This window comes from Symsagittifera roscoffensis, chromosome 1 (genome assembly GCF_963678635.1).
Source record: "Symsagittifera roscoffensis chromosome 1, txSymRosc1.1, whole genome shotgun sequence".
Classification (NCBI taxonomy): domain Eukaryota; kingdom Metazoa; phylum Xenacoelomorpha; order Acoela; family Convolutidae; genus Symsagittifera; species Symsagittifera roscoffensis.
The window spans coordinates 29,537,905-29,561,645 of record NC_087062.1 but is presented as its reverse complement, the minus strand read 5'-3'; the positions used below and the strand labels follow the sequence as shown (position 1 = coordinate 29,561,645).

At 33.9% G+C, this 23,741-nt stretch overlaps 1 protein-coding gene across 3 annotated transcripts in view; it reads left to right on the top strand.

The window, feature by feature from the left end:
- LOC134842409 (exocyst complex component 1-like) overlaps nucleotides 1–23,741 on the top strand; it is a 72,175-nt gene that overhangs the window by 27,901 nt on the left and 20,533 nt on the right. For 2 of the 3 annotated variants that reach the window (XM_063858753.1, XM_063858745.1), the window contains exon 13: nucleotides 9,346–9,463. In XM_063858753.1, the coding sequence (XP_063714823.1) occupies nucleotides 9,346–9,463 (118 nt within the window). Of the gene's footprint in view, nucleotides 1–9,345; nucleotides 9,464–10,295; nucleotides 10,380–23,741 lie in introns of all 3 variants that reach the window. The other variant, XM_063858737.1, reaches the window with a different exon arrangement.

The window sequence follows — 23,741 nt, the reverse complement described above, 5'->3', positions numbered from 1 at the left end:
TTCGATCCTTCTTTTTCGATCTTTTACTTTTTTTAAAAATTTTTTGTCTTTTTTGCCCCTTCTATCTTTTTTTCTATCCATCTTTTTCTCTGTCTTTTCTTATTTTTCGATACTTGTTTTTCCACTTTTTTCTATCTTTTTGTCGTCTTTTTCGATGCTTCCTCTATCTTTTTTCTCTATCTATCTTTTTTTCTGTCTTTTATTCGTTCCTTCTTTTTCTATCTTTTTTCCTGTCTTTTTCGATCCTTCTGTTTGATCTTTTTAAAAGTATTTTTTTCAATCTTTTTTTCCTCTTTTTTTCTGTCTTTTTTTCGATCATTCTTTTGCGATCTTTTATCTTTCTTTTATTCTTTTTAATAGTTTTTTTTCTGTCTTTTTTTCGATTTTTCTTTTTCATCTGTTTTCTTTTTTTTCTGTCTTTTTTCTCCTCTTTTTGATCTTCATTTTTTCTATTCTTTTTTTCTGTCTTTTTTTTATCCTTCTTTTGCGATCTTTTATCTTTCTTTTATTCTTTTTTAAATTTTTTTCTGTCTTTTTTTCGATCCTTCTTTTTGATCTTTTTTCTATTTTTTTTCTGTCTTTTTTTCTATCCTTTTCTATCTTCGTTTTTTTCGATCCTTCTTTTCGACCTTTTTTCGATCTTTTTTTTCTATTTTTTTCGAGCTTTCGTTTTCGATCTTTTATATCTTTTTTTTCTTTATTTCTTCCTGTCTTTCTTATCTTTCTTTTTCGAGGTTTTCTATTTTTTTATCAACTGCCTCCAATAATGACTGCTCAAATCCTTGTAGTTTTCGAGATGTGACGTTTTTTGTGCTTTCAGGGTTTGCAAATCTTGCTTCCAAATATGACTGCTCAAATCCTAGTTTTCGAGATATGACGTTTTTTGAGATTTTTGCAAAAACTTTTAAAAAATTTAAGTTATTTTTTCCCCAAAATTTGAAATTCCTTGCCCTGTAGTTAGGTGTTTTCAGGGTACTCTCAGTGGATTGCAAACTTTGCCTCCAGCTATGGTTGCACAAATTCCTGTAGTTTTCGAGATATGACGTTTTTTGTGATTTTTCAAAAGGTTATCAGAAAACCCAAACAAAATTTTTTCCTTCTAAACTTGAAATTTTCAACCCTGTAGTTGGGGCTATCAGAGTACTCTCAGGGGTTGCTGCGAACCTTGCCTCCAATATTGACTGCTCAAATCCTTGCAGTTTTCGAGAGAGGACGTTTTCGTGAAATTTTCAAGAAATTTTAATGCATTTTTTTTAAATAAATTTGAAATTTCTCACCCTGTAGTTGGGTGCTGTCAGGGTACTTCCAGGATCGCGAATCTTGCTTTTAAATATGACTGTTCAACTCCTTGTAATTGTCGAGATATGAGGTTTTTTTGCGATTTTTTCAAAGTTTATCAGAAACTCAACTTTTGATTTTTTTTAAATTTTGAAATTCCTAATCATGTACTTAAACTGCAAATATATAATCCGTATATGTGACCTGTTGTTTTAATTAAGGACGTTTTTTATGATGATGTCTCTCCCCTAACTGTGCTTCTTAGATTTGAATAAGCTGCTTATTGGTGAGTGAGCGTTTTGTAGAAAAAAAAAGGCCATCTTCTATACCATGGTACCTAAACTGCAATTGTTTAATGCGTGTTCGACCGGAAGTTTTATCTCCTGTGAAATTTATTTGGCGCTTATGATCCTCCACTAGCTGAGCTTAACATATATGAATAAGCTGCTGATTGAAGAGAAGTTTTGCGGTATAAATTATCATTTCATATGTGACTTCTTACCTAAACTGCAATTGTATAATTCTTATTTGTGACAGATTATTTCAATTGTGGATCTTTTTTATGATAAAAATCCTCCCCTAACTGTGCTTCTTAGATATGAATAAGCTGCGTATTGGTGAGTGAGTGTTTTGTAGTAAGAAAGGTCATCTTCTGTATACCTTTGTACCTAAACTACAGTTTTTAACGCTTTTTTGACAGGTAGTTTCCTTTACTGTGAAAGTTATTTGCCGCTAATGATCCTCCCTAACTGACTTTAACTGATATGACTAAGCTGCATATTGGGGAAATAATGTTTTGCAGTATTAAACACCAGTTTATGTGTGACTTGGTACCTAAACTGTAAATATGTAATCCATGTTTGTGACAGGTTAATTCAATTGCGGATCTGTTTTATGATAAAGATCTTCCCCTAACTGAGCTTAACATTTAAGAATAAGCTGCTGATTGAAGAGAATGTTTTGCAGTATAAAATATCATTTCGTATGTGACTTGTTACCTAAACTGCAAATGTTTAATTCTTTTTTGTGACAGGTTATTTCAATTGTGGATTTTTTTTTGTGATAAAGATCCTCCCCTAACTGCGCTTCTCAAATATGAAAAAGCTGTTGATTCGGGAGTGAGCGTTTTGTAGTTAAAAACGCCATCTTCTGTATCTGTTTGTTCCTAAACTGCTTTTTTAAACGCTTTTTTGACAGGTAGTTTCCTTTACTGTGAAAGTTATTTGCCGCTAATGATCCTCCCTAACTGAGTTTAACAGATATAAATAAACTGCATATTGGGGAAATAATTCTTTGCAGTATTAAACACCAGTTTATGTGTGACTTGGTACCTAAACAGGAAATATGTAATCAATGTTTGTGACAAGTTATTTCAATTGTGGATCTTTTTTTATGACAAAGATCCTCCCCTAACTGAGCTTCTCAGATATGAATAAGCTGCTTATTGTGGAGAAAGTATTTTGTAGTACAAAACGCCATTTTCTGTATATCTTGGTACCTAAACTGCAAATATTTATTGCGTATTTGACCGGTTATTTCATTAAATGCGAACGTTCTTTGACGCTTATGATCCTGCCCTAGCTGAGCTTAACAGATATGAATAAGCTGCATATTAGGGAGATAATATTTTGCAGTATAAAACGCCAGTTTATATGTGACTTGGTACCGAAACTGCAATTATGTAATCCGTATTTGTGACAGGTTATTTCAATTGTGGATCTTTTTTTGTGATAAAGATCCTCCCCTAACTGCGCTTCTCAAATATGAAAAAGCTGTTGATTCGGGAGTGAGCGTTTTGTAGTTAAAAACGCCATCTTCTGTATCTGTTTGTTCCTAAACTGCTTTTTTAAACGCTTTTTTGACAAGTAGTTTCCTTTACTGTGAAAGTTATTTGCCGCTAATGATCCTCCCTAACTGAGTTTAACAGATATAAATAAACTGCATATTGGGGAAATAATTCTTTGCAGTATTAAACACCAGTTTATGTGTGACTTGGTACCTAAACAGGAAATATGTAATCAATGTTTGTGACAAGTTATTTCAATTGTGGATCTTTTTTTATGACAAAGATCCTCCCCTAACTGAGCTTCTCAGATATGAATAAGCTGCTTATTGTGGAGAAAGTATTTTGTAGTACAAAACGCCATTTTCTGTATATCTTGGTACCTAAACTGCAAATATTTATTGCGTATTTGACCGGTTATTTCATTAAATGCGAACGTTCTTTGACGCTTATGATCCTGCCCTAGCTGAGCTTAACAGATATGAATAAGCTGCATATTAGGGAGATAATATTTTGCAGTATAAAACGCCAGTTTATATGTGACTTGGTACCGAAACTGCAATTATGTAATCCGTATTTGTGACAGGTTATTTCAATTCTGGATCTTTTTTATGATAAAGATCCTCGCCTAACTGAGCTTAACATATATGAATAAGCTGCTGATTGAAGAGAATGTTTTGCAGTATAAAACATCATTTCATATGTGACTTCCTACCTGAACTGCAATTGTCTAATTCTGATTTGTGACAGGTTATTTCAATTGTGGATCTTTTTTTATGACAAAGATCCTCCCCTAACTGAGCTTCTCAGATATGAATAAGCTGCTTATTGTGGAGAAAGTATTTTGTAGTACAAAACGCCATTTTCTGTATATCTTGGTACCTAAACTGCAAATTTTCATTGCGTATTTGACAGGTAGTTTCATTTACTGTGAAAGTTATTTGCCGCTAATGATCCTCCCTAACTGACTTTAACTGATATGAATAAGCTGCATATTGGGGAAATAATGTTTTGCAGTATTAAACACCAGTTTATGTGTGACTTGGTACCTAAACCGAAATATGTAATCCATGTTTGTGACAGGTTATTTCAATTGCTGATCTGTTTTATGATAAAGATCTTCCCCTAACTGAGCTTAACATATATGAATAAGCTGCTGATTGAAGAGAATGTTTTGCTGTATAAAATATCATTTCTTATGTGACTTCTTACCTAAACTGCAAATGTTTAATTCTTTTTTGTGACAGGTTATTTCAATTGTGGATCTTTTTTTGTGATAAAGATCCTCCCCTAACTGCGCCTCTCAAATATGAAAAAGCTGTTGATTCGGGAGTGAGCGTTTTGTAGTTAAAAACGCCATCTTCTGTATCTGTTTGTTCCTAAACTGCTTTTTAAACGCTTTTTTGACAGGTAGTTTCCTTTACTGTGAAGGTTATTTGCCGCTAATGATCCTCCCTAACTGAGTTTAACAGATATAAATAAACTGCATATTGGGGAAATAATTCTTTGCAGTATTAAACACCAGTTTATGTGTGACTTGGTACCTAAACAGGAAATATGTAATCAATGTTTGTGACAAGTTATTTCAATTGTGGATCTTTTTTTATGACAAAGATCCTCCCCTAACTGAGCTTCTCAGATATGAATAAGCTGCTTATTGTGGAGAAAGTATTTTGTAGTACAAAACGCCATTTTCTGTATATCTTGGTACCTAAACTGCAAATATTTATTGCGTATTTGACCGGTTATTTCATTAAATGCGAACGTTCTTTGACGCCTATGATCCTGCCCTAGCTGAGCTTAACAGATATGAATAAGCTGCATATTAGGGAGATAATATTTTGCAGTATAAAACGCCAGTTTATATGTGACTTGGTACCGAAACTGCAATTATGTAATCCGTATTTGTGACAGGTTATTTGAATTCTGGATCTTTTTTATGATAAAGATCCTCGCCTAACTGAGCTTAACATATATGAATAACCTGCTGGTTGAAGAGAATGTTTTGCAGTATAAAACATCATTTCATATGTGACTTCTTACCTGAACTGCAATTGTATAATTCTGATTTGTGACAGGTTATTTCAATTGTGGATCTTTTTTATGACAAAGATCCTCCCCTAACTGAGCTTCTCAGATATGAATAAGCTGCTTATTGGGGAGAAAGTGTTTTGTAGTACAAAACGCCATTTTCTGTATATCTTGGTACCTAAACTGCAATTATTTATTGCGTATTTGACCGGTTATTTCATTAATTGCGAACGTTCTTTGACGCTTATGATCCTGCCCTAGCTGAGCTTAACAGATATGAATAAGCTGCATATTAGCGAGATAATATTTTGCAGTATAAAACGCCAGTTTATATGTGACTTGGTACCGAAACTGCAATTATGTAATCCGTATTTGTGACAGGTTATTTCAATTCTGGATCTTTTTTATGATAAAGATCCTCGCCTAACTGAGCTTAACATATATGAATAAGCTGCTGATTGAAGAGAATATTTTGCAGTATAAAACATCATTTCATATGTGACTTCTTCCCTGAACTGCAATTGTATAATTCTGATTTGTGACAGGTTATTTCAATTGTGGATCTTTTTTTATGACAAAGATCCTCCCCTAACTGAGCTTCTCAGATATGAATAAGCTGCTTATTGGGGAGAAAGTGTCCTAAACTGCAAATATTTATTGCGTATTTGACAGGTTAGTTTCATTTACTGTGAAAGTTATTTGCCGCTAATGATCTTCCCTAACTGACTTTAACTGATATGAATCAGCTGCATATTGGGGAAATAATGTTTCGCAGTATTAAACACCAGTTTATGTGTGACTTGGTACCTAAACTGCAAATATGTAATCCATGTTTGTGACAGGTTATTTCAATTGTGGATCTTTTTTATGATAAAGATCTTCCCCTAACTGAGCTTAACATATATGAATAAGCTGCTGATTGAAGAGAATGTTTTGCTGTATAAAACATCATTTCATATGTGACTTCTTACCTAAACTGCAAATGTTTAATTCTGATTTGTGACAGGTTATTTCAATTGTGGATCTTTTTTTATGACAAAGATCCTCCCCTAACTGAGCTTCTCAGATATGAATAAACTGCTTATTGGGGAGAAAGTGTTTTGTAGTACAAAACGCCATTTTCTGTATATCTTGGTACCTAAACTGCAAATATTTATTGCGTATTTGACAGGTAGTTTCATTTACTGTGAAAGTTATTTGCCGCTAATGATCCTCCCTAATTGAGTTTAACAGATATGAATAAGCTGCATATTGGGGAAATAATGTTTTGCAGTGTTCAACACCAGTTTATGTGTGACTTGTCACCTAAACTGCAAATATGTAATCAATGTTTATGACAGGTTAATTCAATTGTGGATCTTTTTTATGATAAAGATCTTCCCCTAACTGAGCTTAACATATATGAATAAGCTGCTGATTGTAGAGAATGTTTTGCTGTATAAACATCATTTCATATGTGACTTCTTACCTAAACTGCAAATGTTTAATTCTGATTTGTCTAGGTTATTTCAATTGTGGATCTTTTTTTATGACAAAGATCCTCCCCTAACTGAGCTTCTCAGATATGAATAAGCTGCATATTGGGGAGAAAGTGTTTTGTAGTACAAAACGCCATTTTCTGAATATCTTGGTACCTAAACTGCAAATATTTATTGCGTATTTGACCGGTTATTTCATTAAATGCGAACTTTCTTTGACGCTAATGATCTTCCCTAACTGACTTTAACTGATATGAATCAGCTGCATATTGGGGAAATAATGTTTCGCAGTATTAAACACCAGTTTATGTGTGACTTGGTACCTAAACTGCAAATATGTAATCCATGTTTGTGACAGGTTATTTCAATTGTGGATCTTTTTTATGATAAAGATCTTCCCCTAACTGAGCTTAACATATTTGAATAAGCTGCTGATTGAAGAGAATGTTTTGCTGTATAAAACATCATTTCATATGTGACTTCTTACCTAAACTGCAAATGTTTAATTCTGATTTGTGACAGGTTATTTCAATTGTGGATCTTTTTTTATGACAAAGATCCTCCCCTAACTGAGCTTCTCAGATATGAATAAGCTGCTTATTGAGGAGAAAGTGTTTTGTAGTACAAAACGCCATTTTCTGTGTATCTTGGTACCTAAACTGCAAATATTTATTGCGTATTTGACAGGTAGTTTCATTTACTGTGTAAGTTATTTGCCGCTAATGATCCTCCCTAACTGAGTTTAACAGATATGAATAAGCTGCATATTGGGGAAATAATGTTTTGCAGTGTTAAACACCAGTTTATGTGTGACTTGGTACCTAAACTGCAAATATGTAATCAATGTTTATGACAGGTTAATTCAATTGTGGATCTTTTTTTATGACAAAGATCCTCCCCTAACTGAGCTTAACATATATGAATAAGCTGCTGATTGAAGAGAATGTTTTGCTGTATAAAACATCATTTCATATGTGACTTCTTACCTAAACTGCAAATGTTTAATTCTGATTTGTGACTGGTTATTTCAATTGTGGATCTTTTTTTATGACAAAGATCCTCCCCTAACTGAGCTTCTCAGATATGAATAAGCTGCTTATTGGGGAGAAAGTGTTTTGTAGTACAAAACGCCATTTTCTGTATATCTTGGTACCTAAACTGCAAATATTTATTGCGTATTTGACAGGTAGTTTCATTTACTGTGAAAGTTATTTGCCGCTAATGATCCTCCCTAACTGAGTTTATCAGATATGAATAAGCTGCATATTGGGGAAATAATGTTTTGCAGTGTTAAACACCAGTTTATGTGTGACTTGGTACCTAAACTGCAAATATGTAATCAATGTTTATGACAGGTTAATTCAATTGTGGATCTTTTTTTATGACAAAGATCCTCCCCTAACTGATCTTCTCAGATATGAATAAGCTGCTTATTGGGGAGAAAGTGTTTTGTTGTACAAAACGCCATTTTTTTTATATCTTGGTACCTAAACTGCAAATATTTATTGCGTATTTGACCGGTAATTTCATTAAATGTGGAGTTTTTTTGACGCTGAAAGTCCTCCCCTAACTGAGCTTAACAGATATGAATAAGCTGCTTATTGGGGAGAAAGTGTTTTGTAGTACAAAACGCCATTTTCTGTATATCTTGGTACCTAAACTGCAAATATTTATTGCGTATTTGACAGGTAGTTTCATTTACTGTGAAAGTTATTTGCCGCTAATGATCCTCCCTAACTGAGTTTATCAGATATGAATAAGCTGCATATTGGGGAAATAATGTTTTGCAGTGTTAAACACCAGTTTATGTGTGACTTGGTACCTAAACTGCAAATATGTAATCAATGTTTATGACAGGTTAATTCAATTGTGGATCTTTTTTTATGACAAAGATCCTCCCCTAACTGAGCTTCTCAGATATGAATAAGCTGCTTATTGGGGAGAAAGTGTTTTGTAGTACAAAACGCCATTTTCTGTATATCTTGGTACCTAAACTGCAAATATTTATTGCGTATTTGACAGGTAGTTTCATTTACTGTGAAAGTTATTTGCCGCTAATGATCCTCCCTAACTGAGTTTATCAGATATGAATAAGCTGCATATTGGGGAAATAATGTTTTGCAGTGTTAAACACCAGTTTATGCGTGACTTGGTACCTAAACTGCAAATATGTAATCAATGTTTATGACAGGTTAATTCAATTGTGGATCTTTTTTTATGACAAAGATCCTCCCCTAACTGAGCTTCTCAGATATGAATAAGCTGCTTATTGGGGAGAAAGTGTTTTGTTGTACAAAACGCCATTTTTTTTATATCTTGGTACCTAAACTGCAAATATTTATTGCGTATTTGACCGGTAATTTCATTAAATGTGGAGTTTTTTTGACGCTAAAAGTCCTCCCCTAACTGAGCTTAACAGATATGAATAAGCTGCTTATTGGGGAGATAATGTTTTGTAGTTTAAAATACCAATATATATGTGACTTGGTACCTAAACTGCAAATATATAATGCGTATTTGTGACAGATTATTTCATTTCTGAACGTTTTTTTGACGCTAATGAGCTGCCCCTAACTGGGCTAATCAGATATAAGTTAGCTGCCTATGGGGCAAATAATATTGTTGAAATGTAAAAGGACATCTTCTGAAGCTTATGGGATGCCTTTTTTAGACTCATTGATGGATACGGAGTTGCGGTTATCACAATTCTTTAATGCATCTCATCAATACGACCTTTTTTGTTGGAATGTTTTAGACTGTGTTTTGTTTGTCTAGCAATATGCTTCGAAGTGCGCTGACCAGTACAGACTAGATTGCGAGGAGTTTTGTGACAAAGTGCGCTTCGTCCTGCCCTCCAGAGTACAGGGATTCCCAATCAGTCAGGACAAGGAAGGTATACACAACGCTTAGCATACCTTTTAAAGCAGTAGGGCGATATTAACACTAGGGTCGATCACTTAGTCCCGTGTAATTAACCACCCAACTATATGCCTAGTTAAATGTTCATTTTGGGGCCTAGGAAATTAGACGAAAAGCAAATTAGACGTGACCAACAAAAATGAATTTAGACGGCGATGCAAAATTACAAATATGGGAAATGAGACGTAATTGTATTGTCCGTGTCTGAAATTTGTTTACCGACTACAATTAACTTTCGTTCAGCTTTCTTAAATGCAAATAAACTTTTCACATGCCGCAATTTTCACATTCCGCATTTTTCACATGCCGCAATTGTATAACTTATGCATTTCAAAAATGTTTTATAATCTTGAAATTAACATTTTATAAATCAATTGAGATAAATATTTTGATATGCAATGGGATCATACATTATTTTTGCTATATGAAAAATTGTTTTAAGGAATAAGTTTTGTTAGCCCTTTGCTTTCCGTCTAAAATGCTAGTTTCGCAAAAAAAATATATCGTCTAAATTCGTTTTGTTGGTCACGTCTAATTTGCTTCTCGTCTAATTTCCCAACCCCCGCTCGTTTTAGTATGATTAGTTATCATGATGACTTGAAAATTTATGATTCAAGTTTTGAGTGAAATGTAATGCACGTGCGATAAAGAACAAACAATTAAAACGGTAGTGAAAGATTAAGCAGTTTATGACTACTTTGTCGTTACTAAATTTAGCTAAACGATGCCCAATATAGTATTGATTGAGTGTTTTCGATGTAAGAAGTAGCATTCATTTGTTCACGCGTGTTTGTGTACCTTGCCAGGTGGCATCTATCGAATGCCTGGTGTGGCATTTGACCTTGAACTGTGGACTAAAGTGTCCCACAAAGTTGACAAGTCTTGCTGTGGTAAAAAAAAGCGGTGTTTCTTCTGTGTAGAATTTGTGTTTTCTGTAGATTTTATTTTCATTCCTTTTATTTCTGTAGTGCGATCATGAAACGAACCATGTTTTCCCCTCTACGTATGTTCCGATTTCCAAAGAAAGTTTTTCGGTACAAATTTAGTTGTTTGGTCCGGTGAGAAAACTAGTTTAGATGATTGGTCCCGCCTTTTTCTTAAAAACAAAAGCCATATCGGGATTCGAAGTACGCCTTGGGGTTGCTTACCGATTTGGTTCCCGCTAAACTAATCGTACCCGTGTTATCAACATAGAAAAATTAAGATGCTTACTGCGAAGATTAACCCAAACAGTGCATCTCTTATTTTATTAGGGACCACAGCATTTTTGAGGGACCAAAAAAGTAAACTAGTACCAGTTTCTTTTGGATAATCGATTTATGCTGATGGAAAAATGTCTTTCGGTAAACCATTTCTTTCGGTATTAAGAGTAATGAACGTAGTGAAGACTCTTATATAGGTCTTGGTTTTTTTTATTTCAGGAAAAAGTCTTAAAATGCTCTAATAACTACACATGTGCGTTCATACAGTTTGATGCATTTATGAATGCACTAAGTTATATATGACGTTTTTGAGTTTAATTGAATTTCATCTGCTGAAAGTGACTACGTAAATAGCAATCTCTAAATAGGAACGTGGAAATGGCGCAAAAATAGTTAATCATTTCTAGCTTCGTAAGTGGTATTTAGTTTTTAGGTTTCCAGCTGAATAGAAACTTTACCTATTGATCCAGTTTTCTCAAGTTGGGTTCATGTTATCAAAAAAGTGCCAATCATAATTCGTTGTAGATATTGAAAGTGCTTAAAGGGCATCTTTTTTATTTGAAATTCGAATGTTGAGGTTTTTTCAACAAAGTCAATGTTTTTTTTATGTTTACTTGGGTTCATTACTCTTTTTCAATCTTTGATTGGCTTTGTTTTTTTTTTGTTTTTGGATCAGTAGGCGTCTGACTATGTGTTTTGGGCTCAGTGTACTCCGAAATTTGTTGGAAGCTTGCTTAATGCCGCTTGTTGTGCTTCTAGTCTGTTTTGCGAGATTGAACTTTTCGTTTTTCCAAAAGTTTTTTTTTATGACAACCCTTTGTTATGGATTTTTTTTGGATCATTTGACGTCTAGCCACATGTTGTTGGCTCAATGAGCGCTCGGAAAAAGATGAAACCTTGCTGTATGCTCTTGGTTGTGCTTTCGTCTGTTTTTCTGAGATTGAATTTTCGTATTTCTATAAATTTATTGAATTTTTTTTTGAAAAACATTTATTTCGGCAATTTGATTTTCGGATCGATTGGCATCTAACCACAGGTTGTTGGCTAGAGGAACCTCGAAAATTAGTGAAAGCTCGCTTAATGCTAATTGTTGTGTTTCTCGTCTGTCTATCTGAGATTAAATTTTTCGTATTTTCAAAAATAAGTTGACTTTTTTGACAACCATGTTCAATGGTATTTTTTGGATTAATTGGAGTATTTTGGATCACTTGGAGTCTAACCACCTTTTGTTAACTTAGTGGAACCTCAGAAAATACTAAAAGCTTGCTTAATGCTAGTGGTTGTGTTTTTCGTCTGAGTTTGCTTTTTCAGATTTGCAAAAGTATGTGGCTTTTTTATGACAACGTTTTCTTTCGGTATCAAAAGTAATGAACGTAGTGAAGACTCTTGTATAGGACTTGGTATTTTTTTTTGTTTCAGGAGAAAGTCTTTAAATGCTGTAATAACTACAGGTGTGCGTCCATACATATGATGCATTTATGAATGCACTTTGTTATAAATGCACTTTTTGAGTTCATTTGCAATTCATCTGCTGAAAGTGGCGTAAACAGCGGTCTCCAATTACGAACGTGAAATGGCACAGAAGTTAGTGAACGTTTACTAGTTTATAAAGTGGCACTTAGTTAATAGGGTTCCACGGAATAAGAACGTTTTCTGTTGATCCAGTTTCCTCAAATTGGGTTTATGTTATCAGAAAAGCGCTATTTATAAAATCGTTCTAGACATTGAAAGTGTTTAAAGGGAATCTTTTTTTTCTCTGAAATTTGAATGATGAGATTTTTTTAACAAAGTCAATGTTTTTTATGTTTACTTGCGTTCATTACTCTTTTCCAATCTTCGATTGGCTATGTTTTGTTTTCGGATCAGTTGGCGTCCGACTATGTGTTGTTGGCTTAGTGGACACCCGAAAGTTACTAAAAGCTTGCTTAGTGCAAGTTGTTGTGCTTCTCGTCTGTTTTGCGAGATTGAATTTTTCGTATTTCCAAAAGTTTGTTGAATTTTTTTATGACAACCATTGGTTTTGGTTTTTTTTCGGATCAGTAGGCGTCTGACTATGTGTTTTGGGCTCGGTGTACTCCGAAATTTGCTGAAAGCTTGCTTAATGCTGCTCGTTGTGCTTCTAGTCTGTTTTGCGAGATTGAATTTTTCGTTTTTCCAGAAATGTGTTGACTTTTTTGACAAACCATTTCCAATGGTATTTTTTTCGATCAATTGGAGTCTAACCACGTTTTGTTGGCTTAGTGGACACTCGAAATTTACTGAAAGCTTGCTTAACGCTAGTTGTTGAGTTTCTCGTCTGTTTTGCGAGATTGAATATTTCGTATTCCCATGAATATTTCGTATTCCCGAAAATCTGTTGAATTTTTATGGCAACCATTTGTTCGATTTTTGTTGGATCATTTGACGTCTAGCCACATGTTGTTGGCTCAATGGGCGCTCGGAAAAAGATGAAACCTTGCTTTATGCTCTTAGTTGTGCTTTCGTCTGTTTTTCTGAGATTGAATTTTCGTATTTCTATAATTTTTTTGAATTTGTTTTTGAAAAACATTTATTTCGGCAATTTGGTTTTCGGATCGATTGGCATCTAACCACAGGTTGTTGGCTAGAGGACAATCGAAAATTAGTGAAAGCTCGCTTAATGCTAACTGTTGTGTTTCTCCTCTGTCTATCTGAGATTAAGTTTTTCGTATTTTCAAAAATAAGTTGACTTTTTTGACAAACCATTTCCAATGGTCTTTTTTTTCGATTAATCTGAGTCTAACCACGTTTTGTTGGCCTACTCGAAAGTTACTGAGAATGCTAATTGTTATGTATCTGTTTTGCGAGATTGAATATTTCGTATTCCCATGAATATTTCGTATTCCCAAAAATCTGTTGAATTTTTTATGACAATTCTTTTGGTATTTTGTTTTCGGATCAGTTGGCTCAATTTGGATCAATTGGAGTCTTTTGGATCACTTGGAGTCTAACCACCTTTTGTTAACTTAGTGGAACCTCAGAAAATACTAAAAGCTTGCTTAATGCTAGTGGTTGTGTTTTTCGTCTGAGATTGCTTTTTCAGATTTGCAAAAATATGTGGCTTTTTTATGACAACCTTTTCTTTCGGTATCAAAAGTAATGAACGTAGTGAAGACTCTTATATAGGTCTTGGTATTTTTTTTTGTTTCAGGAGAAAGTCTTTAAATGCTGTAATAACTACAGGTGTGCGTCCATACATATTGATGTATTTATGAATGCACTCTGTTATATATGCACTTTTTGAGATCATTTGCAATTCATCTGCTGAAAGTGGCGTAAACAGCAGTCTCCAATTACGAACGTGAAATGGCACAAAAGTTAGTGAACATTTACTAGTTTTGAAAGTGGCACTTAGGGTTCCACGAAATAAAAACGTTTTCTGTTGATCCAGTTTCCTCAAATTTCCAATGGTATTTTTTTTGATCAATTGGAGTATAAGGCTTAGTGGACACTCGAAAGTTACTGAAAGCTTGCTTAACGCTAGTTGTTGAGTTTCTCGTCTGTTTTGCGAGATTGAATATTTCGTATTCCCATGAATATTTCGTATTCCCAAAAATCTGTTGAATTTTTTATGGCAATTCTTTTGGTGTTTTGTTTTCGGACCAGTGGGCGTCTAACCATGTGTTGTTGGTTTTGTGGTGCCTCGAAAATTGTTAAAACCTTGCTTAATGCTATTTGCTGTGTTGCTCAACTGTTTTGCGCGATTCAATTTTTTGTATTTCTTAAAGTGTGTTTAACTTTTTCATGACAACCATTTCTGTTTGTATTTTTGTTTTTGGATCATTTGTCGTCTAGCCACGTGTTGTTAGCTCAATGAACGCTCTGAAAATAAAAAAATTTTGCGTAATTTTTTTGGTTGTGCTTTAGGTTACGCTTTCGGTTTTTTCTGAAATTGAATTTTCGTTTTTCTCAAGTTTTTTTGAGTTTTTTTAAACATCTTTTTTAGCAAATTTGTTTCCTTATCGATTGGCATCTAATCACACCTTTTAAGTTTAATGGACAATCGAAATATACTAAAATCTTGCATTAATGCTAGTTGTTGTGCTTCGTCTGTTTTGCAAGATTGATTTTTTCATATTTCCAAAATTTTGTTATGACAACCATTGGTTTCGGTATTTTTGTTTTTGGATCATTTGGCGTCCAGCCACGTGTTGTTGGCTCAATATACGATCGAAAAATACTTGCTTTATGCAATTGGTTGTGCTTTCGTCTGTTTTTCTGAGATTGATTTTTCGTATTTCAATAGATTTATTGAATTGTTTGTGACAAAAATCTATTTTGGCAATTTTCTTTTCGGATCGATTGGCATCTAACCCTTGGTTTTTGGCTAGAGGAAACTCGAAAATTAATAAAAGCTTGGTTAATGCTAGTTGTTGAATTTCTCGTCTGTCTTTCTGAGATTGAGTTTTTCGTATTTCCAAAAATTTGTTGACTTTTTTTTGACAACGATCAATTGGAGTCTAACCACGTTTTGTTGGCATACTCGAAATTTACTGAGCTTGCTTAATGCTAGTTGTTGTGTATCGCGTCTATTTTGCGAGATTGAGTTTTTCAAAAAATTAGTTTGATTTTTTTTACGAAAACCATTTCTTTTGGTATTTTTGTTTTCGGATCATTTGGCGTCTAATCATGTGTTATTGGCTTTGTGGAGCCTCGAAAATTGTATAAACTATGGTTGATGCTTTTTGCTGTGCTTTTTAACTGTTTTGCGAGATTGAATTTTTCGTATTTCCAAAAATGTGTTGATTTTTATGACAACCATTTCTTTTGGTGTTTTTGTTTTCGGATCATTTGGCGTGTACCCAGGTATTTTTAGCTCGATGGGCGCTAGGAAATGACTGAAAATTTGCTTAATGCTATTGGTTGTGCTTTCGTCTGTTTTTCTGAGATTGAGTTTTTCGTATTTCCAAAATTTTGTTGATTTTTTTTATGACAAAAATTTCTTCTGTTTTTTTTTTGTTTTCGGGTCAGTTGGCCTCTAATCATGTGTTATTGGCTTTGTGGATCCTCGAAAACTGTATTAACCTTGCTTAATGCTTTTTGCTGCGCTGCTTAACTGTTCTGCGTGATTGAATTTTTCGTATTTCTTAAAGTGTGTTTAATTTTTTCATGACAACCATTTCTGTTTGTATTTTTGTTTTTTGATCATTTGTCGTCTAGCCACGTGTTGTTAGCTCAATGAACGCTCTGAAAATAAAAAAATTTTGCGTAATTTTTTTGGTTGTGCTTTAGGTTACGCTTTCGGTTTTTTCTGAAATTGAATTTTCGTTTTTCTCAAGTTTTTTTGAGTTTTTTTAAACATCTTTTTTAGCAAATTTGTTTCCTTATCGATTGGCATCTAATCACACCTTTTAAGTTTAATGGACAATCGAAATATACTAAAATCTTGCATTAATGCTAGTTGTTGTGCTTCGTCTGTTTTGCAAGATTGATTTTTTCATATTTCCAAAATTTTGTTATGACAACCATTGGTTTCGGTATTTTTGTTTTTGGATCATTTGGCGTCCAGCCACGTGTTGTTGGCTCAATATACGATCGAAAAATACTTGCTTTATGCAATTGGTTGTGCTTTCGTCTGTTTTTCTGAGATTGATTTTTCGTATTTCAATAGATTTATTGAATTGTTTGTGACAAAAATCTATTTTGGCAATTTTCTTTTCGGATCGATTGGCATCTAACCCTTGGTTTTTGGCTAGAGGAAACTCGAAAATTAATAAAAGCTTGGTTAATGCTAGTTGTTGAATTTCTCGTCTGTCTTTCTGAGATTGAGTTTTTCGTATTTCCAAAAATTTGTTGACTTTTTTTTGACAACGATCAATTGGAGTCTAACCACGTTTTGTTGGCATACTCGAAATTTACTGAGCTTGCTTAATGCTAGTTGTTGTGTATCGCGTCTATTTTGCGAGATTGAGTTTTTCAAAAAATTAGTTTGATTTTTTTTACGAAAACCATTTCTTTTGGTATTTTTGTTTTCGGATCATTTGGCGTCTAATCATGTGTTATTGGCTTTGTGGAGCCTCGAAAATTGTATAAACTATGGTTGATGCTTTTTGCTGTGCTTTTTAACTGTTTTGCGAGATTGAATTTTTCGTATTTCCAAAAATGTGTTGATTTTTATGACAACCATTTCTTTTGGTGTTTTTGTTTTCGGATCATTTGGCGTGTACCCAGGTATTTTTAGCTCGATGGGCGCTAGGAAATGACTGAAAATTTGCTTAATGCTATTGGTTGTGCTTTCGTCTGTTTTTCTGAGATTGAGTTTTTCGTATTTCCAAAATTTTGTTGATTTTTTTTATGACAAAAATTTCTTCTGTTTTTTTTTTGTTTTCGGGTCAGTTGGCCTCTAATCATGTGTTATTGGCTTTGTGGATCCTCGAAAACTGTATTAACCTTGCTTAATGCTTTTTGCTGCGCTGCTTAACTGTTCTGCGTGATTGAATTTTTCGTATTTCTTAAAGTGTGTTTAATTTTTTCATGACAACCATTTCTGTTTGTATTTTTGTTTTTTGATCATTTTTCGTCTAGCCACGTGTTGTTGGCTCAATGAACGCTCTGAAAATAAAAAAACTTTGCGTAATTTTTTTGGTTGTGCTTTAGGTTACGCTTTCGTTTTTTTTTCTGAAATTGAATTTTCGTTTTTCTCAAGTTTTTTTGAGTATTTTTAAACATCTTTTTTAGCAAATTTGTTTCCTTATCGATTGGCATCTAATCACACCTTTTTAGTTTAATGGACAATCGAAATATACTAAAATCTTGCATTAATGCTAGTTGTTGTGCTTCGTCTGTTTTGCAAGGTTGATTTTTTCATATTTCCAAAAATTTGTTATGACAACCATTGGTTTTGGTATTTTTGTTTTTGGATCATTTGGCGTCCAGCCACGTGTTGTTGGCTCAATATACGATCGAAAAATTTTTGCTTTATGCAATTGGTTGTGCTTTCGTCTGTTTTTCTGAGATTGATTTTTCGTATTTCAATAGATTTATTGAATTGTTTTTGACAAAATCTATTTTGGAAATTTTCTTTTCAGATTGATTGGCATCTAACCACTGGTTGTTGGCTAGAGGAAACTCGAAAATTAATAAAAGCTTGGTTAATGCTAGTTGTTGAATTTCTCGTCTGTCTATCTGAGATCGAGTTTTTCGTATTTCAAAAATTTGTTGACATTTTTTTGACAACGATCAATTGAAGTCTAACCACGTTTTGTTGGCCTTCTCGAAATTTACTGAGCTTGCTTAATGCTAGTTGTTGTGTATCGCGTCTATTTTGCGAGATTGAGTTTTTCAAAAAATTAGTATGATTTTTTTTTACGAAAACCGTTTCTTTTGGTATTTTTGTTTTCGGATCATTTGGCGTCTAATCATGTGTTATTGGTTTTGTGGAGCCTCGAAAACTGTATAAACTATGGTTGATGCTTTTTGCTGTGCTTTTCAACTGTTTTGCGAGATTGAATTTTTCGTATTTCCAAAAATGTGTTGATTTTTTTATGACAACCATTTCTTTTGGTGTTTTTGTTTTCGGATCATTTGGCGTGTACCCAGGTGTTGTTAGCTCGATGGGCGCTAGGAAAAGACTTAAAATTTGCTTAATGCTATTGGTTGTGCTTTCGTCTGTTTTTCTGAGATTGAGTTTTTCGTATTTCCAAAATTTTGTTGATTTTTTTTATGACAAAAATTTCTTTTGTTTTTTGTTTGTTTTCGGATCAGTTGGCCTCTAATCATGTGTTATTGGCTTTGTGAATCCTCGAAAACTGTTTTAACCTTGCTTAATGCTTTTTGCTGTGCTGCTTAACTGTTCTGCGTGATTGAATTTTTCGTATTTCCAAAAAGTTGACAAGTCTTGCTGTGGTAAAAAAAAGCGGTGTTTCTTCTGTGTAGAATTTGTGTTTTCTGTAGATTTTATTTTCATTCCTTTTATTTCTGTAGTGCGATCATGAAACGAACCATGTTTTCCCCTCTACGTATGTTCCGATTTCCAAAGAAAGTTTTTCGGTACAAATTTAGTTGTTTGGTCCGGTGAGAAAACTAGTTTAGATGATTGGTCCCGCCTTTTTCTTAAAAACAAAAGCCATATCGGGATTCGAAGTACGCCTTGGGGTTGCTTACCGATTTGGTTCCCGCTAAACTAATCGTACCCGTGTTATCAACATAGAAAAATTAAGATGCTTACTGCGAAGATTAACCCAAACAGTGCATCTCTTATTTTATTAGGGACCACAGCATTTTTGAGGGACCAAAAAAGTAAACTAGTACCAGTTTCTTTTGGATAATCGATTTATGCTGATGGAAAAATGTCTTTCGGTAAACCATTTCTTTCGGTATTAAGAGTAATGAACGTAGTGAAGACTCTTATATAGGTCTTGGTTTTTTTTATTTCAGGAAAAAGTCTTAAAATGCTCTAATAACTACACATGTGCGTTCATACAGTTTGATGCATTTATGAATGCACTAAGTTATATATGACGTTTTTGAGTTTAATTGAATTTCATCTGCTGAAAGTGACTACGTAAATAGCAATCTCTAAATAGGAACGTGGAAATGGCGCAAAAATAGTTAATCATTTCTAGCTTCGTAAGTGGTATTTAGTTTTTAGGTTTCCAGCTGAATAGAAACTTTACCTATTGATCCAGTTTTCTCAAGTTGGGTTCATGTTATCAAAAAAGTGCCAATCATAATTCGTTGTAGATATTGAATGTGCTTAAAGGGCATCTTTTTTATTTGAAATTCGAATGTTGAGGTTTTTTCAACAAAGTCAATGTTTTTTTTATGTTTACTTGGGTTCATTACTCTTTTTCAATCTTTGATTGGCTTTGTTTTTTTTTGTTTTTGGATCAGTAGGCGTCTGACTATGTGTTTTGGGCTCAGTGTACTCCGAAATTTGTTGGAAGCTTGCTTAATGCTGCTTGTTGTGCTTCTAGTCTGTTTTGCGAGATTGAACTTTTCGTTTTTCCAAAAGTTTTTTTTTATGACAACCCTTTGTTATGGATTTTTTTTGGATCATTTGACGTCTAGCCACATGTTGTTGGCTCAATGAGCGCTCGGAAAAAGATGAAACCTTGCTGTATGCTCTTGGTTGTGCTTTCGTCTGTTTTTCTGAGATTGAATTTTCGTATTTCTATAAATTTATTGAATTTTTTTTTGAAAAACATTTATTTCGGCAACTTGATTTTCGGATCGATTGGCATCTAACCACAGGTTGTTGGCTAGAGGAACCTCGAAAATTAGTGAAAGCTCGCTTAATGCTAATTGTTGTGTTTCTCGTCTGTCTATCTGAGATTAAATTTTTCGTATTTTCAAAAATAAGTTGACTTTTTTGACAACCATGTTCAATGGTATTTTTTGGATTAATTGGAGTATTTTGGATCACTTGGAGTCTAACCACCTTTTGTTAACTTAGTGGAACCTCAGAAAATACTAAAAGCTTGCTTAATGCTAGTGGTTGTGTTTTTCGTCTGAGTTTGCTTTTTCAGATTTGCAAAAGTATGTGGCTTTTTTATGACAACGTTTTCTTTCGGTATCAAAAGTAATGAACGTAGTGAAGACTCTTATATAGGTCTTGGTATTTTTTTTTGTTTCAGGAGAAAGTCTTTAAATGCTGTAATAACTACAGGTGTGCGTCCATACATATGATGCATTTATGAATGCACTTTGTTATAAATGCACTTTTTGAGTTCATTTGCAATTCATCTGCTGAAAGTGGCGTAAACAGCGGTCTCCAATTACGAACGTGAAATGGCACAGAAGTTAGTGAACGTTTACTAGTTTATAAAGTGGCACTTAGTTAATAGGGTTCCACGGAATAAGAACGTTTTCTGTTGATCCAGTTTCCTCAAATTGGGTTTATGTTATCAGAAAAGCGCTATTTATAAAATCGTTCTAGACATTGAAAGTGTTTAAAGGGAATCTTTTTTTTCTCTGAAATTTGAATGATGAGATTTTTTTAACAAAGTCAATGTTTTTTATGTTTACTTGCGTTCATTACTCTTTTCCAATCTTCGATTGGCTATGTTTTGTTTTCGGATCAGTTGGCGTCTGACTATGTGTTGTTGGCTTAGTGGACACCCGAAAGTTACTAAAAGCTTGCTTAGTGCAAGTTGTTGTGCTTCTCGTCTGTTTTGCGAGATTGAATTTTTCGTATTTCCAAAAGTTTGTTGAATTTTTTTATGACAACCATTGGTTTTGGTTTTTTTTCGGATCAGTAGGCGTCTGACTATGTGTTTTGGGCTCAGTGTACTCCGAAATTTGCTGAAAGCTTGCTTAATGCTGCTCGTTGTGCTTCTAGTCTGTTTTGCGAGATTGAATTTTTCGTTTTTCCAGAAATGTGTTGACTTTTTTGACAAACCATTTCCAATGGTATTTTTTTTCGATCAATTGGAGTCTAACCACGTTTTGTTGGCTTAGTGGACACTCGAAATTTACTGAAAGCTTGCTTAACGCTAGTTGTTGAGTTTCTCGTCTGTTTTGCGAGATTGAATATTTCGTATTCCCATGAATATTTCGTATTCCCGAAAATCTGTTGAATTTTTATGGCAACCATTTGTTCGATTTTTGTTGGATCATTTGACGTCTAGCCACATGTTGTTGGCTCAATGGGCGCTCGGAAAAAGATGAAACCTTGCTTTATGCTCTTAGTTGTGCTTTCGTCTGTTTTTCTGAGATTGAATTTTCGTATTTCTATAATTTTTTTGAATTTGTTTTTGAAAAACATTTTTTTCGGCAATTTGGTTTTCGGATCGATTGGCATCTAACCACAGGTTGTTGGCTAGAGGACACTCGAAAATTAGTGAAAGCTCGCTTAATGCTAATTGTTGTGTTTCTCCTCTGTCTATCTGAGATTAAGTTTTTCGTATTTTCAAAAATAAGTTGACTTTTTTGACAAACCATTTCCAATGGTCTTTTTTTTCGATTAATCTGAGTCTAACCACGTTTTGTTGGCCTACTCGAAAGTTACTGAGAATGCTAATTGTTATGTATCTGTTTTGCGAGATTGAATATTTCGTATTCCCATGAATATTTCGTATTCCCAAAAATCTGTTGAATTTTTTATGACAATTCTTTTGGTATTTTGTTTTCGGATCAGTTGGCTCAATTTGGATCAATTGGAGTCTTTTGGATCACTTGGAGTCTAACCACCTTTTGTTAACTTAGTGGAACCTCAGAAAATACTAAAAGCTTGCTTAATGCTAGTGGTTGTGTTTTTCGTCTGAGATTGCTTTTTCAGATTTGCAAAAATATGTGGCTTTTTTATGACAACCTTTTCTTTCGGTATCAAAAGTAATGAACGTAGTGAAGACTCTTATATAGGTCTTGGTATTTTTTTTTGTTTCAGGAGAAAGTCTTTAAATGCTGTATTAACTACAGGTGTGCGTCCATACATATTGATGCATTTATGAATGCACTCTGTTATATATGCACTTTTTGAGATCATTTGCAATTCATCTGCTGAAAGTGGCGTAAACAGCAGTCTCCAATTACGAACGTGAAATGGCACAAAAGTTAGTGAACATTTACTAGTTTTGAAAGTGGCACTTAGGGTTCCACGAAATAAAAACGTTTTCTGTTGATCCAGTTTCCTCAAATTTCCAATGGTATTTTTTTTTGATCAATTGGAGTATAAGGCTTAGTGGACACTCGAAAGTTACTGAAAGCTTGCTTAACGCTAGTTGTTGAGTTTCTCGTCTGTTTTGCGAGATTGAATATTTCGTATTCCCATGAATATTTCGTATTCCCAAAAATCTGTTGAATTTTTTATGGCAATTCTTTTGGTGTTTTGTTTTCGGACCAGTGGGCGTCTAACCATGTGTTGTTGGTTTTGTGGTGCCTCGAAAATTGTTAAAACCTTGCTTAATGCTATTTGCTGTGTTGCTCAACTGTTTTGCGCGATTCAATTTTTCGTATTTCTTAAAGTGTGTTTAACTTTTTCATGACAACCATTTCTGTTTGTATTTTTGTTTTTGGATCATTTGGCGTCCAGCCACGTGTTGTTGGCTCAATATACGATCGAAAAATACTTGCTTTATGCAATTGGTTGTGCTTTCGTCTGTTTTTCTGAGATTGATTTTTCGTATTTCAATAGATTTATTGAATTGTTTGTGACAAAAATCTATTTTGGCAATTTTCTTTTCGGATCGATTGGCATCTAACCCTTGGTTTTTGGCTAGAGGAAACTCGAAAATTAATAAAAGCTTGGTTAATGCTAGTTGTTGAATTTCTCGTCTGTCTTTCTGAGATTGAGTTTTTCGTATTTCCAAAAATTTGTTGACTTTTTTTTGACAACGATCAATTGGAGTCTAACCACGTTTTGTTGGCATACTCGAAATTTACTGAGCTTGCTTAATGCTAGTTGTTGTGTATCGCGTCTATTTTGCGAGATTGAGTTTTTCAAAAAATTAGTTTGATTTTTTTTACGAAAACCATTTCTTTTGGTATTTTTGTTTTCGGATCATTTGGCGTCTAATCATGTGTTATTGGCTTTGTGGAGCCTCGAAAATTGTATAAACTATGGTCGATGCTTTTTGCTGTGCTTTTTAACTGTTTTGCGAGATTGAATTTTTCGTATTTCCAAAAATGTGTTGATTTTTATGACAACCATTTCTTTTGGTGTTTTTGTTTTCGGATCATTTGGCGTGTACCCAGGTATTTTTAGCTCGATGGGCGCTAGGAAATGACTGAAAATTTGCTTAATGCTATTGGTTGTGCTTTCGTCTGTTTTTCTGAGATTGAGTTTTTCGTATTTCCAAAATTTTGTTGATTTTTTTTATGACAAAAATTTCTTCTGTTTTTTTTTTGTTTTCGGGTCAGTTGGCCTCTAATCATGTGTTATTGGCTTTGTGGATCCTCGAAAACTGTATTAACCTTGCTTAATGCTTTTTGCTGCGCTGCTTAACTGTTCTGCGTGATTGAATTTTTCGTATTTCTTAAAGTGTGTTTAATTTTTTCATGACAGCCATTTCTGTTTGTATTTTTGTTTTTTGATCATTTGTCGTCTAGCCACGTGTTGTTGGCTCAATGAACGCTCTGAAAATAAAACTTGGC